The sequence below is a fragment of the Mustela nivalis genome (assembly GCF_964662115.1).
Source record: "Mustela nivalis genome assembly, chromosome: X".
Taxonomy (NCBI): domain Eukaryota; kingdom Metazoa; phylum Chordata; class Mammalia; order Carnivora; family Mustelidae; genus Mustela; species Mustela nivalis.
In genome coordinates, this window is record NC_139040.1 from 30,349,020 (window position 1) to 30,368,105 (window position 19,086).

Sequence of the window (19,086 nt, forward strand, 5' to 3'; positions counted from 1 at the left end):
CCATGGAGTCACAAGGAGGCAGGCCTCCAAGAGTCAGCATCTCCCCCACAAGCCCAACCTAAAGTCAGTCAGGTCTGACCTTGGGAGACATGGGGGAGCTGAGCTCTATCAAGGCTTCTGGGAAGAAAATGCCAGGCAGCTGAGAATAAGGGTCACAAGGGGGCAAAATTACTCAGTGGATCCAACTCCCTCCTTTCCCACTGTTCTCAGAAAGCCTCTGGAGAGAAAGACTCCAGTGAACAGATGGGGAAGGCCTAGGATGGCCCCCAGACAACCACCATCCACCAAACTCTTACTACAGATTATGCTGCTGTTCGAGCCGAGCCGCCTTGCTAGAAGGGCTGCGGCCACCAAGACAGCCCTTTCTGGGAACTCTGGGGAACTGGGCCTTTTCCTCCTCTCTCAGGTAACACAGAAGCAGTATACCACAGGGGTAAACACCTGGCTTTGAAACCTGCTAGACCTACTTTCAGGTCCTGTTCCTCATCTAAGTTCTGTGACCCCGGGGCAAGCTACTGAACAGCTCTGTGCCTTCATTTCCTCATCTGTATATTGGGTATGGTAATAGTGCCTGCCTACTTTGCTACGCTGTTATGAAAATAAGGACCTTGATAAAGAAGCTAGAGAAATACAGTGGCATGTAAGAGGTGCTGAACTTGGGGTGCTTGGGTATCTCATGGGTTAAGCATCTGCCTTCAGCTTGGGTCATGATCCCAGGGTCCTGGGATCGAGCCCCACATCAGGTTCCCTGCTCTGTGGGGAGCCCGCTTCTCCTTCTGCCCATCCTCCCCCTCATGTATTCTCCCTCTCTGCTCTCTCTCGCTCTCAAGTAAATAAATAAAACCTTTAAAAAAAAAAAAAACAACTGCTAAACTCGTTGTCATTGCTGAAGAATGGGAGAGCTGGGACCCGGGTTCAGATCCACCTACATTCAGTCTTTCTCCAACACAGCACTGCTTCCTCCCCCTAAATGGGAAGACGTTGAGGAAAAAATTTCTCCAGGGCCACCTGGGTGGCTCAGTGGGTTAAGCCTCTGCTTTTCGGCTCAGGTCATGATCTCAGGGTCCTGGGATGGAGTCCCGCATCGAGCTCTCTGCTCTGCAGGGAGCCTGCTTCCTCCTCTTTCTCTCTCTGTTTGCCTCTCTGCCTACTTATGATCTCTCTCTGTCAAATGAATAAATAAAAATTTAAAAAAATTCTCCAAAATAAAATGTTCAACTAGTTGAAATCAATGACCACTTCCCAGTTCCATCAGTTGGTCTGAAAAGATTGCAAGATCTTCAAGCCATCTGAGGCCACTGTCCCTTGGGTCACCTTCCCAACACTCCTCTATTCTTTTCAGGCTTCTTCTCCCAAGCCCCACATCTCCTGCATGGCCCTCTAAGTTAACTCCTGCCCCCCAACCCCCCCCCATGTGTTCCAAACACCTCCACTACCATTGCACAATAGGCTGCAGCATGGAATTTCATTCTGCTGGCCATTGTTGACTGGAGTCTTGGAAACAGACCTAGGTTCCAATCCCACCTTCTCCACATTCGGCTGCGTAATGATGGACAGCTTCCTTCACCTCCTGATCTGCCCTTTCCGCCCCTCCAAAACAGCCACAAGTGCACTATTTCACAAGACTATGACGATTACATGAAATGTCAATGGAAAATTCCAGCATACTGGAGATACTGCAAAAACTGTTGATTTTCTTCCTGACCTAGATTACAAGTGGGATAAAGCCCATGCCCACAGGTTAAACTCCATGCCTTGAACATACAGCTAAGTACACTCAAGAAATAAAGTAAACACATCATTGGCTTAAAGGGGCTTATTTGATATGGTAGGGATGCCTGGGTGGTTCAGTCAGTTAAGCGTCTGCCTTTGGCTCAGGTCATGATCCCAGGGTCCTGGGGTCGAGCCCCGCATCAGGCTCCCTGTTCAGCGGGGAGTCCGCTTCTCCCTCTGCCTGCTGCTCCCCCGGCATATGCTCGCGCTCTCTCTCTCTCTGACAAATAAATAAGTAAATAAATTTTTTTTAAAAAGAGGCGACAGGGTGCCTGGGTGGCTCAGTGGGTTAAGCCGCTGCCTTCAGCTCAGGTCATGATCTCAGGGTCCTGGGATCGAGTCCCGCATCCGGCTCTCTGCTCAGCAGGGAGCCTGCTTCCCTCTCTCTCTCTCTGCCTGCCTCTCCATCTACTTGTGATTTCTGTCTGTCAAATAAATAAATAAAATCTTTAAAAAAAAAATAAAAAAAATAAAAAAATAAAAAGAGGCGACAAAAAGCTACCACAGATCCAGAGCCCAAGGAGGGAAGTAACTGCACATGCAAAGTCTTCCCCCACCATTTAGCAATCTGTACCAAAGAGCATAATCCTGAATCCAAAAAACCCCAATGCTTGGTATTTATTCTAAGGAGATAATTCAACAGGAGAGCTAATGAACATACACAAGGATGTCCAATGTAGTGTTATTTACAATATCCCAAATGACAAATATCCCAATGAGTTAAGTTCATGGAATACGACATTAGCCTTTCTGAATGTGAGCGATACAGAGACACTGATCCAGAGATACTGATCCAGGATCCACATGATATGGAACAAATACAGCAGGTATAAAATGGCATGAACAGGATCTAGTTTGTATAAGAACATATATAAGATTTATGCATTTATATATATACAGATGTCTGGAAAGAGGTTGGTCAAAATATTGACACTTCTTGTCTATGGGACGCAGCGACTTTTTCTTTATGCTTTTTGTCTTGTTCAAATCTTCTACATCATAATACATTTAGCTTTATAATCAGAAAAAAAACACCACCTTTTCATGGCGGGGGGAATAAATCTTACAACGTGAACTGCTTTGTTCTTGTGCCTCTTTCCAGTTTCAATTCTGTCACAGTCTAGTTTCCTTTTAGTTGCAGAAGTCGAGAAGGAAGACTGACGATTCTGTTCTGCCTAACCTCTCATGGCCTGCAGGGAGGTCAGAGGTCAAAATGCAAGGGAAGCATCAAGCTCCTTCTAAAGAGGCCTCTTTGCACTGGACAGGACATAGAGCACGGTATTGCATATGTGACGGAAGCAGTCCCCTCCCATTGCTTTTCAACCAGAACTCCTCGGATAAAGGGCCTTTATGCTCCATTAAAACTACCTATTCATGGGGGGGTCAGCATGAACACTGCCCGCTCGCAAATGAAGATCCCCAAATTCCGGACAACTTGGCCACTGGGAAGAACGATATTCTGGAGGAATTTGACCGTCAATGCAGGACATTTTGCTGTGGGGGGGGGGGGCGGGGGTTAGCAGGCCAGGAATTTGAGGGACACAGATCTAATGGCACCTCAGCCAGGGGTATAGCCGGACACACGGAACCCCTATCCTGTACTCAGGTCTGGCAAAGATACAGCCTCCGATCTGTAACAGGTCACAAGACTTGCCCCGACGAGTGAAGTCTCATTCAGACGGGCACCTTCCCTTCCCTGCCTAATTTCCTTCTCTTCCTTGCACTCACTCAGAACTCCATTCTCTGGTCAGCAGCCAGGCTTTGGCTAAAGTTCTGCAAGGGGTTGCTTTCTGTGTTGGTCCTAAGGAAAAATCCAATGGTGTTTTAACAAATACCTGGAACTAAAGACGGCACACCAAGACAAAAGCCAAAACCCAAACCTGGCCACCTATTCCCACAGGAGCGGGGAATTCGGGAAGGGGGGCAGGCTACGGCAGGGTCCACTGTTTTCTTCAAAGAAACAAGCCTTCCAGCCGTCCCCTGCCTTGCTCGCAAGTACATACAGGAGCTGGGGGTATGCGTCTCTGTCTGTGTGACCTACATTCAGCTCACAGAACACTTCCTCTGAGACTCACATCACGGTCCCACTGAAAATGTTCCTTTGCTGAGGTGTAGCTAGCTATGGGGTTTCCATTCTGTCCCTGCCGCTTCGGTCCCCAGAAAAACCCCTAGCCAGACCTCACGGGAGATGGAATGCCTGGGAAAACATCGGTCTGAGCGGGCGAAATAACCCATGGGTGTGTTTCGGTTTCTTCTCCAGGCGGCTATGAGAGGACTCTTTACCTGCTTTATGTAGCGTAACTGAGACTCAGCAATTCCATGAATAAAAGACTCCGGGGAGGAGCTTTTCAGGCTTCCATCACCGGCCAGCTGGGTGGAGGGGCCCCACAGCATCTCGCGGACAGATGGAGGATTCAGGTCTACATGGAAGTCAGCTGAAATCTTGCAATTGTTCCTTACATCAAATAAGGCAAGATTGATAAAGAAGGGTTCAACCTGGGAACGAAAACAGTGACATTTGGCAGTGAAGACTTTTTGGTGGGGGTGGGGGAGGGATGCAAAATGACAAAACGATGTCCGGATTCCACGAGGCTCTGCGACTGCTGTTCCTTTCTGAGTTCGACATTCGGCTAAAACTGCATTAGGGCTCGTTTGCATATAAGACAGAGTGCTCTGAAGTAACAGCCTATCAAATGTTAACTTCTGCCAGGTATAGGTAATTTTGCAAGTTACACCTTCTTTAAATGAGGAGAAATCAGAAGCCACATTTAAAGGACATTGATTGTTCTCTGAATAACATGTAATTCTCTACAGGTTTACTGAAATCGCCGAAAAACAATGCCAATATTATCGAATAAAAATGAATGTTCCCTTTTGTTATGTTACAGCTTACTAGATTGGACCTTTAATAAGAGCAAATATCAGTCAACATCAAATTACTTGACAAAAGCTTTGCCCCATCAGCAGTTTTGGAAGACACAATTTGTCCCTACAGACAGTATTTGAAGGCTGGTCACAAAGAGAAATTTCGTGCCAAATGGTGTAAAGATTAACCCTTTATACACAGGAAGTCTGCTAGTGCATTTTAGCTGCTCTGGAAGAAAATAAGTCATTACTGCGGGTATTTGTCAAAGGTAAACCCAGAACGAAAAAAGAAAGATGATCATAGGGGCACCTGGGTGGCTCGGTCGTTAAGCATGTGCCTTTGGCTTGGGTCATGGTCCCAGGGTCCTGGGATGGAGCCCTGCATCGGGCCCTGCATTGAGCCCCGCATCAGGCTCCCGGCTCGGCTGGAAGCCTGCTTCTCCCTCCTCCCTCTCCTCCTGCTTGTGTTCCCTCTTTCACTGAGTCGCTCTCTGTCAAATAAATAGATAAAATCTTGGAAAGAAAGGGAGGAAGGAAGGAAGGTAGATGGATGGATGCATGCAGGCTCTTTGGCGATTTTTACATTTATAGTTTCAAGTGTTTCTGAGTAACTCAAATGATCCACGACAGCTCAAGGTTGGAATTTGCTGTGAAAAACAAAATGAATTCACTTTAGGAGGATGGAGGGCGGCCGACTGCACAGCATGTGTGTCCCCGCCTGGTTTTGGTGTTCCTTACTCATTGCGATGAGCCAACCTCACAGAAGAAGTCACATTCTCTGGCAGAATTCCCAACTTGGAGGACCATCCAGGTTCGGGGAACATGTCCCTTTAGAACGTCAAGAGCCTACACTATCTGCATTTTAAATTGGTTAATATGGTCATGAATCCTCTCAGAATGAAGACCCATTTGTATTTTGGCAAAAGAAAGACACGTATGAAATGCCTCCATGTCAAATTTATCACAGTACATAGCTATGGAATTTTCATCCCGTAAATTACTTCCAGTGATTAAAAAAAGAAAGCAAAGCATTTCCTTAATGCACTGGTTTAAGGTGGAAGGAAAAGTCATACATACATTCGTGGGTGGTCCTTTTACGTTGTCTCCAACTTGACCCAAGATATTGAAAGTTAAATCATGGCAATTCACCAGGAAACGTTTATTGCACTTTTCCTCAAATGGCTTTATATCAGGTTCAATTCCTGAAAAGTCCAACCTCTACAAAACAGATGATAATAAATCATTTTAAAAAAAGATTCATATTAATACAGATCTATAAGTAAAAACTGCAAAATCCTACGGTTTCTCTACCCATTCTTTGTTTGAACCCTTTTTTTTCATTCAATAGGTCTTTCTAGAGCTCTCATACCAAAGTTCAAATACTGACAGAGAAATCCTAGAGGGAAATGATAAGACTCTGATCTAAAGCAGGGAAGAGTCACAAGTCTGTACCCTGGCCTACGAAACCTTATATGACAGAAGTCCCTATCCCCCTCAGCTCCTCTGACCTCATCTCCCACAACTGCTGCCTCCCCTCCACCCCCACTCTCTGTTCTAGCCACACTGGCCTCCTCAGTCCTTTCTCCAACATACTAATACACCCCCACCTCAGGGCCTTTGCATTTGTGGTCTGGCAGACAGATGCATGGCTCACCCCCTCATTTCATTCATGTCTCCTTATCAACTGGCATTTCCACAGAGACCTTCCTTAACTCCCTAAGGGGACTGCACACTCTGAAAGTCTATACTCCCTTTCCTTGATTTAAATCTTCTGACATGACTTTTTCATATGTCCTTAGTTGTTATCAGTCTTCCCCACAAAATACATGTTCCAGTATGGCAGAGATGGTGTCTTCTGTGAGGTCTATGGGGGGGGGGGGCAAAATGGCCATGGCAAAATGGAGACAGTAGAGGCATCAAGAATAACATGATGGTCTCTAACTTAGACAATTCGACTGTGGTGTCACGACCTTGGTTGTGAGGTAACACAGAATGGCAGATACGGAGGAGTGGAGATGGTGAGCTTCATTAGCGATGTGTCCAGTTTGAGGTGGACTAAGTGGCTGGGAAAACAGCAGAGGTCTGGGTTGGGGATCTGAATTAGGGAGTCAGTGGCAGCTAGACCTACATTTCAATGATGACCTAAGGGGGACGCATCTGCTTAGAAAAGGGATAAACACTGAGTTCAGCTTCTAACAGAGCTGGGGGTATGCCCTGACTGCCCCAGAGATGTATTTGTTTAATTATTAGTATTTCAAAAAAATTTTTTTTTTAAGTTTTAAAAACAGATATTAGGAGTCAAGGACTCCTCTCAGCTGGGGAGGAATCTGTCCCTCCTCAAAGAAACTTCAAGAATCCTCCTCCTCAGCTCCCACAGTTCAGGCGATCTGAGTTCCTCTGTTCCTTCTGAGTATCTGAACACATTTTAAGTTCTGCTCACAAATGGAAGGAAAAGCATACATTGTGGGGCCACTTACTATACTTTAAGACCTGAGACAAATGAGGCAGGAAATGATTGGGTGAATCTGAATAGAATATACCGCCAATATGGAAAACTCAAGCTGAGAAACACAAGTAATTCGAGCCAAAACAGGTATTGTGCCGGAAGAGCTTTGGATAATTACAGCCGTTCTGACCTAGCCTGCACCGCTGACAAAATCCCCCTTAGAGAGGCCTAAGCACAATATTCGTACCTGAACGCGCCATCGCCCCCCACCTCCAGAGTCTATTTATCTATAAACCGAATACAAATGTGTGGGACTAGACAGCTCCCTCTTCAGCTGGCAGAGGCCAGTCATTGCCATGGAGATCAATTCTCATTTCCGCCCATTTATCTGCTCTCCCTTCTCTCTTATTCAGACAGTGGAATGTGAAGAGACACGGAACTAAACCACCCCAGCCCCCAAATCCTTTCCCTTCTGAGGCCCGTGAGTCCCAATGCCGGGACGCTGGGCTTTCCCCAGGAGTCTCGAGCTGGAGCCATCTCCTTTGGCCAGCCGGTGTTTCCTGATTCTCGAAGGTCCGTGATAGAAAGATCTCTCTCTAAACATCGTTCTGTGGTCAAAAGAGAAAGCTGATACCCTAGGAGGGCACTTCACCTAGAAAAGGCACTCAACGCGTACAGCACGGATTTCTCTGCAAGGACAGTGCCTTCCAGAATCAACACTACATTCAACCGTTCCGCGCTTTAAAGTTTCATCAGAGCTCTGAATTCCTCACTGGCTGTCATAGCTCTCTGATAAGTGATGTTATGTTTGAGTTCAGTTCCATGACCACAGAACACTGTACCACAAATTTTTTAAAGACACTGGATTGAGTTTCAACCACAGTCAATCGGCTTCTTTGTATACAGTGAAAGAGCCTGACATGTCCAATTAAAGCCCAGTCGTGGAGGGGTTTGGGAGTGGGGGAGTGCGGGGGTTTGTTCTATAAAAGACTCAGACTTCTCAGACTTGCCTGGAACAGGCAACTTTCTGAATGAGTGTCTTAGAACTAACGCTCTCAAGACCAGCTGTACTTTTTTTTTTTTAATCACCTAACTTATAAAAACAGTATCATGCTGCTATGGAAAAAAGCAGGACATGAAACTTCATTAAAAATATTTTCCCCCAAATAATTTTATTTTCTTGTGTGGTATTTTTATTAAGGAAAAATGTCTGCATTATATATAGACCATACACTTTAGCCATTTCAAAAAATAAAACTTAATTAGAAAACCACTGGAAGCAGAAAGAAACGACAAAATCAGTCTTCCTCCACTACATTTTTACAATCTATTTTCACTGAGAAAAAACTATTAATGCACATATAATGCACGCTTTTCTATTCCCCCCCCCCCAAAAAAAACCCTCCAAATTTTCATTACAAATCTCATGGAGGAAAAAAATGAAAAAAATTTCACCTTTCCACAAATAATTTCATTTTTCTCGTGAAACATGCTCAGAAAAACAGGCATAAGACTTACATACAGTTGAATTTCTCCATTTAAACAAATCAGTAATTCGATCAGAAAATACAGAATTAAATATGAACCACATAGATCTTAGCACAAAGAGGGCCTCACTGTCCCAAAAGAGGGTGAGACACACAAATGAACATAAGCCTGCACTTCCCGGCACCACTTTCCACTGAAAGTGGGATTGAGCCGGACACGAACATTAACCCAGTTCCGAAGCTTCCCTCAGGAGTAGGAAATAAACCACACCCCTCGTATGACTCGGTGTTCTTCATACTGCAGATATCCGCTGCTACTAGACTGCGCTGGTATTTAACGGGTTAAAAGCGCAGGAACCATCTTTAAATGTTCTCTCGTTTATTTCTTTAGAGGAGACCAGGTGACAAGAGATACAGGGAATGGAGGGGGAAAAAAAAAAAAAACAATGTGTAATCAGTCCTAAACTATTTGCACCTGTGCCGGTCTCTTGCCAGACATCAGTTAAAATACCTGTTCGAAGTGAACACGACAAATAGAAAGCAATAGGTATTGCCCAGCGCTACAGAAATCAGCGATTTCCACATTCCCCAGAGGTTGTTTATCTAAATAAGTGACAATTCTCTGGTTACTTAAAGAAATGTGTCATTAATACCTGGACCTCCGAATCAAAAGAAAAGAGATTCTGTCTTCCGTCTCCTCTACTGAGTTTGTTCAGCTGTTCAGTTTCTCTGCCATACTAAAATTAAGAACAGACATACCAAACATTACTTCGTTCCCTTCAAAAGAATCCTAAATAACATTTAAATAATTAGCTAGTGCAGGGCGCCCGGCCGGCTTAGTCAGCAGAGCATGTGACTCTTAATCTCAGGTTTGTGAGTTCAAGTCCCACGTTGGGTGTGAAGATTACTTAAAAATAAAAGGTATCTCATCTGGAAGACTACCATCAGACAGATCTTCAGAAATACACTATTCCCCATCTCAATTTACTTGAGATGGATAAAAAAGATGCTTGCTGGGTGAGAGTCACTATCACTAGGACCCATGATAAGCTACAGACCAGGTTCTTAACACTTCCTATGTGTCTCGCCTAACAACAACAATATTGCCTGGGCCATAGTAGTACAAAAAAGGAATCCAAGAGATTTGAATGCAAAAGAAAAATAAATGACAAAACACTGTCTCTTCCATCACCAGGGTGCCAGCCATGAGATATTATACATAATTCTAATTCCATCACTTTAGGAAAAACACAGTGGCTGTACAGCCTGGAACAGGAATGTCAAAGACTCAGAAAGGATATGTTAACATCTACAAAATCATACAAAACCTAGATCAGGGGATGGTGAATGTGTTCCCAAGTTTTGGAAAACAACCGTGAAGTATAATTTTTTGGTTAAGAGAAGGATAAATTTAAATTAAAAAAAAATTAAAGTAGAAAAAAATAACTCCTAAGCTTGTGTAACTTAGTAGTCTAGGAAGAAGAACAAAGTAAAAAAATATAAATAGGTTTAATGAGCTATTTAAATGAATAAATGAGTTATAACCTATTCTACTATAGTATGGAGTCCATGTAGTAAAATATGTAACCTACTAACATAGGTATGATAATGGCCTCTACGCTTTCTAAATTAGTTCATTTCGAACTCCAAAGAGCAGAGTAGGAGTAATTAACACAAACGATGTCCAATCACCAAAATCTTTATCTGATTAAATTATTCATATATATATTTGTATGGATTTACATATAGACAGACAATGTGATTTTCATATGAGGTTAACATATGCAAATCATTAGACTGAATATCCTGTTTGATTTTTATCAATATCCCCTTGAATAAAGAATATTTATCTCATGAATGACATATAGTAATTATGCTGAGTAAGAAAAAACATCAGTAATGTCACAAAAATCTAGAAGTACCTCCCAATACCTAGAGAAAAAAAAATAATAATATTTTCCAAACCGTTAGTTGGCCCTTGCAGGTCCACCTTTAGGAGCGTAACTTTTCTCTTACCATCTGTACCTGTTTCACTAATTTCCTGTGGTTTTTAACTTCGAAATGATATTGCCAAATGGACTCCAGTGTTCAAACTTTAATAGCCAATCCTGCATTGTCTCAGCTGAAAACAAGTTTGCATAAGAAAGATGTACCTTCATCAGCTCTGGATGCATGCTCCTTTCCAAACTGGCCATGATGTTCTCGGCTTTTCCTTGGCTGCTAGTTTCATCTTCTGCAAATTCATTAAAAGCAGATGTTCCGAACCATGCAGACCATTACTAATCACCTAAGAGGAACAGCCTAACTATCTCTCCCACCCCATCCTCTCCTGCTAGATTTACTGCAAAGAATTCTGATTATGAAAGCACAGGGAAAACCTTAATGGACTTTTGACAATCTGCCATGAATTCCCTATCCGTTTTAGTCTGGTTATATTTCATGTGTCAGAACCCTAGGCAGCATCAACTCTTACCGAAAAATAAAAAATAATAAAAAAGAAAATCTATCAACCTCCATAGTTATTTCTAATGAGGAAGTAGGTCAACCTCCAAGATTAAGAGTTCTGGACCCACCCTATGCAAAGGACATTCCCACAGATTAAAGAGAAGAGCTTTACCTCAATAATGAACCATTTAAAAATTCTGACCTTGGGTTGTTTCTACCGGCTCCTTTTTCTCTTGCACTAAACTGTCAGTATTGATCTGAATAATCTTCTTCAAAGTTAGCAACCATTCCTCCATTTCCTGCTCGGTTTCAGCGGCTAGATAATGGCTATACTTATCCAGCATCTTCAGTTCAAATGCATGACGGCGCATTTTGGGGCACTCGAGGAAAAAAAAGGAAAAGCGTGTGTTCGGTTAGTCTAGTTAGCCTTTCCGTATTAGACTCCACTCGTTTATTTATTTTTACCTCAGCTCAGCTCATACGTACGTCAGTCCTCTCATGGAAGAATTGCTTCTTTCAACAAGAAACAGAAACTTCCAGACGATGAAGGACCATGTCAGATGTACCTTTTATATTCCCCCTCACTACTGAGCAAAGCGATCTGTGCACAAAGTTGGCATGAGGTACTACCTGCTGACCAAGTATTACCAGGTAAGGCCCTTTCCCATCCTCCACATCTAGAGAATCCCACTGCCACTGTAAAAATCAGCAAACGTTTGCAACTATTTTTGCCCTGCTGCAAGTTTGTCTTGCATATTTATAGATTTCCAAACTCAGCCCTTGAAAAGAAGCTCTAATGGGATTTGAAATAAACCTGGTATTTGTTTCATATCGCACCACAAAACGCACTACTGATACCAGGTTCACGGTCCCATGTGTGATGTGAAACGCATCAGATTAGCATAAAAAAGGACTAGAGTTGGTTCACATGACATGGCGGCTCTCGGTAAAAAACTTGGACATGACCTCTACCAAACGCTAGCGCAGAAGGAAAACAAAAGCCGCCTCCTTTGCTCAAACATGATGACGTCCTCTCTTGTACTACCACCTTGTCTGTCGTGCCAAAAGAAATGACACACCCTCCCAAACACCTTGGCATTAATTTCAAGAAAGCCTCGCGAATCCAGAACTTCCCACTACACGGCCATCATTCAAGAAGGACCCAAAGAAGTGCCCCCTTCTCATCTTCAAAGTAGGTAAAGGATGAAATTAAATGGCTGTAGTAAGTCCTCAGGATTCATAGATTTGAAAATATTTGGGAGGAGGAATCATAAATAGATAAAGAAAGCAGAGGCTGGGAACACTAGAAAGGAAGGGCAATCTGGACTAGAGCTAATTGGGAAAAATGGAATCGTGTGCCTTCTTTCTTCCAGTAAGCTAAGAAGGCTGTTTTATATATATATATATATGTTTTGATAGAAATACTTGTATATTTTTAATATTTTATATATAAATTTTTATGTTTAATGTATGTATGTAAGGTAATGTATAATGTATGTATGTAATATAATGTATAATGTATAAATACATTATATTTATATAATAAATATATTTATAGTATACAATTATATATATATAGGCACCTTTTAGTCACATAGATCTTTATTTTTATTTATTTATTTATTTTTAATATTTTATTTGTTTATTTGACAACTAGAGAGAGAGCACAAGTAAGCAGAGTGGCAGGGAGAGGGGGAGAGAGAGAAGCAGGATCTCTGCTGAGAACCCGATGCGGGGCTCGATCCCAGGACCCCGGAATCATGACCCGAGCCGAAGGCTGCCGCTCAACCAACTGAGCCACCCGAGCGCCCTGAGATCTTTATTTTTTTAAGTGTTTTTTATTTTTACTATTTTTTTAAGAATTTATTTATTCATTTGACAGAGAGATAGATCACAAGTAGGCAGAGAGGCAGGCAGAGAGAGAGGAGGAAGCAGGCTCCCTGCTGAGCAGAGAGTCCGATGCGGGGCTCGATACCAGGACCCTGAGATCATGACCTGAGCTGAAGGCAGAGGCTTAACCCACTGAGCCACCCAGGTACCCTTTAAGTGTTTTTTATTTGATCCACACGACAATCTCATTTGAGTGGGATTAATAATAAGTGGGATTCAGTAGGATTAAAAATAAGATTCAGGCAGGACAAGGGCCCTGAACCAGCACTCCCCACCTCCCCCACAGCTAGGCATTAAAATCAGCCCCCAACCAGGATCTGTAGTAATGGCTCCATCTCTCGGCCAGTCAACTTCCTATTTAAATCATCTCTCTGCCCTACCTCCCACTGCACCTCTGTCCATGCCCCCTCGGTAATTCACAACCGCAAATATTTGTCCAGCCACTCCTGGGCACACAACACTGCCAGTTATTACAGGGGACATGGACAAGAGTAAGACATGGTCCCCAGAATCCCTGAAGGAATATGCAGAATGAACCACAAATTGGAGTATGATTTCGGGTCCGGGACCGAGGAAGAAGCAAAGTGGTGCACAGGGGAAGGGGTGCTCCCTTTCTTGCAGTGGGCATGAGGGTGAGGAGAGAAACAGAAAACATCTCATGGTCTAAGAGCCATCTGAATGGAGTCTTGAAAGATAAGGTTCAAAAGGGAACAGAAGGAGAAAGTATGTGCCAAGCAGAGAAACAAATGGAAGAAAAGCAAGTACCCGTGGAGAGGTTAGAGCACAGCGTCTTTGAGGTGTTAGGGGCATAAGGTTAGAAAAGCGGCTGAGGGCAGACGGCAGGTCATGGCAAGAGCTTTAGCTCTCCCTCCGTGAGATGATACATCAAGAGCCAAAAAGGTTTTAAGGAGACAAGTGAAGGACCCCATCTCTGTCTTCGGAGGATGGACTACAGCAAGACAATAAAGCAGAGGTCAGGAAGGCAAGCCTCTAGGCAGAAGAGGACAAAGAAAGAACCAGGAGAAGAGCAGTACGAGTGGAAACAAGGTAAGAGATCAAGAAGCACTTTGGAGGAGCACCTGGGTGGCTCAGTGGGTTAAGCCTCTGCCCTCGGCTCAGGTCATGATCTCAGGGTCCTGGAATCGAGCCCCACATTGGGCTCTCTGCTCAGCAGGGAGTCTGCTCCCCAAACCCACTCTCTCTGCCTGCCTCTCCGCCTACTTGTGATCTCTCTCTGTCAAATAAATAAATAAAATCTTTTTTTTTTTTTTTTTAAGAAAAAAGCACTTTGGAGTCAGCCTCCAAAGGCCTGAGTAAACACTTGAATTCTTGCACAGAGCGAGAACAGGTCACTGAAGAGGATTCTAAGTTTCCTAGTATAAATGTTTTGGTGGATGGAGATGCCATTGACCCTGACATAAAAATGCGAATGTTCTTAACAGTTGATCAATAACCCCCTTCAAGAAAGAGAAGAAAAGGTGACTTCGATAGCCCTACCTGAACAACATCAATGCAGGCGTCCAAGTAGATACAACCTTTAGACTCTTTGGAATTTTTCTCGTCTTTGTAGGAGTTGAGAATGTATGAACCGTCAGGAAGCTGAGTCAAGTAAAAATACCGCCTCTTGAATACCTACGGGGAAAGATCGGCAATGATACATTTATCTGAACATTTAAACAACTTCTTTGCACAAAAAACCTTCAAGGGCTTGCCCCAGCCATTATATCTGGACAACCTCCGCACACCTCTGAGAGGTCATTAGGAATTACAATTAGCTTCACTTTTTTTAAGACGAAAAATTTGAAGTCAAGTGATTTCCCCTCAGTTAATCTACAGAAGACGACATTTTTAACACTTTGAAGTTGAGAAAGCATTTCTGTATCCAAACCACGGTCCGTTTCATGACAGCGTCCTTTTCCCATTTAACTGCAAAACCATGACTGGATTCTTAGCATTTCATTCATGTCACCGTGACTCCAAGTATAAATAGAAAAATGTTTTAAACGTTTGGAAAAAAAAGGAAAACTATATAAAAATAAAATTAAAAATCAAATTAAAAGAATATATATATAGTCTATATAGACTATATATATAGTCTATATGTATAAAATATATAGAATATATAAAAAATATATAGAAAATATATAGAATATATAAAAATAAAATTAAAAGACTATATATAGTCTATAGACTTATATATAGACTATAGTCTATATATAAGAATATATATAGACTATATAGATATATCTCTAGATATCTATATCTATATATATATCTATTCTTATATATATATATAGAATATATATAAGAATATATATAGACTATATAGATATATCTCTAGATATATATATCTCCTGCTCAGCGAGGAGTCTGCTTCTCCCTCTGCCTCTCCCTCCCTGCCCCTGCTCATGCTCTCTCTCTCTCTCAAATAAATAAATAAAATCTTGGAGGAAAAAAAAAACAAGCCACAGACTTCAGACTGTGTCAAGCATCTGTTATAGTAAAATTCCCCCAGATAATGGATCTAAAATCATTTCAGGGTGGGAATGGAAAGGGACCAGGACACAGGCTCTGGGTGATAACTGAGCAAGCACTTTCCTACACTTCTTGTCTTATAGAAGTTGGCTTTAAGATTGAAGCTTGCCACTTTCAATCACCCATCTGAGTATCCAGTATGATCTCGGACTATTTTAAGAACTTCAGTTAGGGAAAGAATACTATTCGGCAACTTCATTCTTGAAAATGACTTAATTTCTGGCAAAGAAGCTGAAATATTGACAATCTATTTTTCCCATAGCATGAATAAGCAAAATGTATCACACGTTAAGCATTTCTTTTTAGGAAAACTGGGAAAGAGAAAGAACACGCTTGTAGGTATTTTCGACTTGTTGAAATATCACCGATTTTGGAATGAAAGACAAAAATATACCAGCGGGAGGAACACCCCGACAGGTTAGACCGGTAAATGCTACAGCTCCTGTTTCAGGGAGTGGTCGAGTGGGTTTGTATGGTACCAACAGAAAGGAGTCCAAACAGAAAAGACTGCTTTGTTTTGTAATGTCAACAGAGTCAATACTACTACATGGGTACAGAAAATGCATGTGGTCCCATAAGGTGGGAATACATACTCCTTGTTATTGATTCACCCACATTTAAGTTTCCCAGAGCTAAAGAAATCTAGATTCATGTACAAGGAAAGTGTTAATCATAGTGCTGACTACACACACACACACACACACACACACACAAATACATACACACAGTTGACTCTTGGACAGCATGGGTTTGAAGTGCTCAGGTCCACTTACACGTAGATTTTTTTAAAAAATACATTTGGGTGCCTGGGTGGCTCAGCGGGTTGATGTCTCTGCCTTTGGCTCGGGTCGTGATCCCCGGGGTCCTGGGATTGAGCCCCGCATCAGGCTCTCTGCTCAGCGGGGAGCCTGCTTCCCTTCCTCTCTCTCTGCCTGCCTGCCTACTTGGGATCTCTGTCTGTTAAATAAATAAATAAATAAAATCTTTTTAAAAAATACATTTTACAGTACTCTAACCTATTTTCTCTTTCTTATGACTTTTTTAAAGATTTTGTTTATTTGAGAGCGAGTGAGCATGGGCAGGGTGGCGAAGGGTGAGGGGAGGAGGGAGAGGGAGAATCAGACTCCCTGTAGTGCAGTGAGCCCAAGGATGGGCTCCATCCCAGTACCCAGAGATCATCACCTGAGCCGAAGGCAGATGCCTAATGGACTGAGCCACCCAGGTGCCCCTCCTTATGACTTTCTTAATAACATCTTCTTTTCTGTTGCTTACCTTATTGCAAGAATCATAGTACATCACATATACAACATACAAAATATGTGTTAATCAGCTGTTTTTTTTTTTTAAAGATTTTATTTATTTATTTGTCAGAGAGAGAGAGAGAGCGAGCACAGGCAGACAGAGTGGAAGGCAGAGTCAGAGGGAGAAGCAGGCTCCCTGTGGAGCAAGGAGCCTGATGTGGGACTCGATCCCAGGACTCTGGGATCATGACCCGAGCCGAAGGCAGCTGCTTAACCAACTGAGCCACCCAGGTTATTGGCAGTTACGTTTGGGGGGAAGTCAGAACTTATATACGGATTTTCAGCTGCACAGGGAGTCAGTTCCCCTAAACCCCCACATTGTTTAAAGATCAACCGTATACATTTGCTTGTTTTTGTGACAGTGGTTCACGTGTTATTTAAATGATGAGACCAGATGGCCTAAAATTACATACTGTGCGCAAAAACACAAAACTCGCCCTTTTGAAAGTTATTACAGTAATTGTGTGGGGCAAAAATTCAGATACATTTTCCAGGCAAAAATTACAACCAATTTGCATCTGACCTGTGCCCAAATCTAAAATTCAAGCCGGAGCCACTTGCAGAGCCCAGAGCCAGCAACAAAGAGAGTGGCAGAAGAACACGGAACATGGAGCAAAACATTTGTGACGCAGAGCCCAATTTGAGTCTGTGAAATTTTTTTCCTGTACAGCTGCCTCACCAAGCAAAGATGTTCCGTGACAGCCGCCACTTCCAATATTAGCAAAGAACATCATTACAATAGAGAGGGAAAGGGATCTGAAATTACAGTAAATCACTTCCTGTAACATTGCAATTATGTCAAAATGGGACGCTGAGGTGGGTCGCTCATGAATCTGGGGGAGAAAGCAGATGCTGAAAGTCACACGATCTGGATTCCTGTCCAGCACTCCCGCCCACCAGCAGGGAAGCTGTTTTCAAGACCCTGCTTCTCCATTCCCTCACTAGTAAAATGGGATTGGGCCAGACTATCTGTGAGATCATTTTTTTCATGATCTACAAAGAATTGTACTAAAATTGAACAGATAACAGTACAGCCTTCCCAGGCTAAGGGGCACCCTCCCCAAACAACTTCTTACAGGCTTGAAACACCATTTGTTCAGGGAAAGACTTTTAAATCATTTCCACAGAAATCAGACTCAGCCCCCACGAAAGAACTGTAAGTTCGCTTCTCAGTCTAATGGTCTAGGATATTCATTGGGTTCCATCTTCTGGGAAGCTGCAAATAATGACTACATAGAACTGTGGTGATTACTCCATATAATACCTCTCATCTCGAAGGCCTCGAGTCCTTCGTAATCAACAGCTTATTCTTCTAATGTCACCGGAGATAGGTATCATTAAGTATCATTTTACTTAACAGCAAACCGAGAGACCAAGAGCTCACTCAAGTTCACACAGGAAAGTCAAGGACAGAACTAGAATCAAAATCCGATGAGGAAGAAAAAGTGAATCTTGCCCAAACGTTCCAATGTCTTCCCACCTAAAACCACAAAGCCTCACCATAGCCTAAGACAGTGTACCCGTGTGGCCTCAGTTTACCTCTTGGACTTTCTTTCTTCTTTTAAGATTTTATTAATTAATTTCTGAGTGAGAGAGAGCACAAGCAGGGGGAGCAGCAAGCAGAAGGAACGGGAGAAGCTCCCTGTTGAGCAGGGAGCCCAATATGGGGCTCGAGCCCAGGACCTTGGGATCATGACCTGAGCCAAAGGCTGATGCTTAACCGACTGAGCCACCCAGGTGCCTCTCTTGGACTTGATTTCTTATCATCCTAGTCCAGTTACCCTGGCTTACCAGTTGCTCTACAAACACCCCCAAGAAAGCGGCTACGGGAACCTTTGTTTCCTTGGCCTGGAGTCCTCTTTCTCCACGTGTGGACGATGGTTCACTCTCTTAGTGCTCTCAGATCTTTGCGGAAATCTCATCTCTTCTGAGAGGGCTTCTGTGACCACACTGCCCTCCATCACGGCTCACTATCCTATCTTTTTCATATGGCGCTCACTATCCAAATATAACTCAGTCATCTGTTTATTTGCTGTCTGTCTCTTTTAAGACTGTCAAGGTCCTTGTCTCACCCACTACCATATCCCCAGTCCCTACTACAGCGCCTGGACTCAGGAAAATTTGGCAAGATAAATGATGCCTGGAAGAATAATTCATTCTCCAGTTCAAATTCCCCAGTGGTTCCAACCAATAGAATGGGATTTCTCTGTAATGTCCATATTCCTCCTCCTCCTCTCCTTTATTATTTTTCCTAGATGGTGGACACAGCTGAAAATTCCCCCACCTGACTCGATGAGAAGCATGGACCCTGATGAGTGGCCTCCTCAGACCACCCAGAAGAATA

At 43.0% G+C, this 19,086-nt stretch overlaps 1 protein-coding gene across 2 annotated transcripts in view; it reads right to left on the minus strand.

Annotated features, from left to right (window-relative positions):
- Positions 1 to 19,086, minus strand: part of DOCK11 (dedicator of cytokinesis 11) — a 189,459-nt gene that overhangs the window by 109,237 nt on the left and 61,136 nt on the right. For both annotated transcript variants that reach the window (XM_082716291.1, XM_082716290.1), the window contains exons 7-12: positions 14,404 to 14,538; positions 11,219 to 11,396; positions 10,725 to 10,804; positions 9,225 to 9,308; positions 5,716 to 5,856; positions 4,057 to 4,269 (exon numbers count right to left, since the gene is read on the minus strand). In XM_082716291.1, the coding sequence (XP_082572417.1) occupies positions 4,057 to 4,269; positions 5,716 to 5,856; positions 9,225 to 9,308; positions 10,725 to 10,804; positions 11,219 to 11,396; positions 14,404 to 14,538 (831 nt within the window). The remainder of the gene's footprint in view (positions 1 to 4,056; positions 4,270 to 5,715; positions 5,857 to 9,224; positions 9,309 to 10,724; positions 10,805 to 11,218; positions 11,397 to 14,403; positions 14,539 to 19,086) is intronic.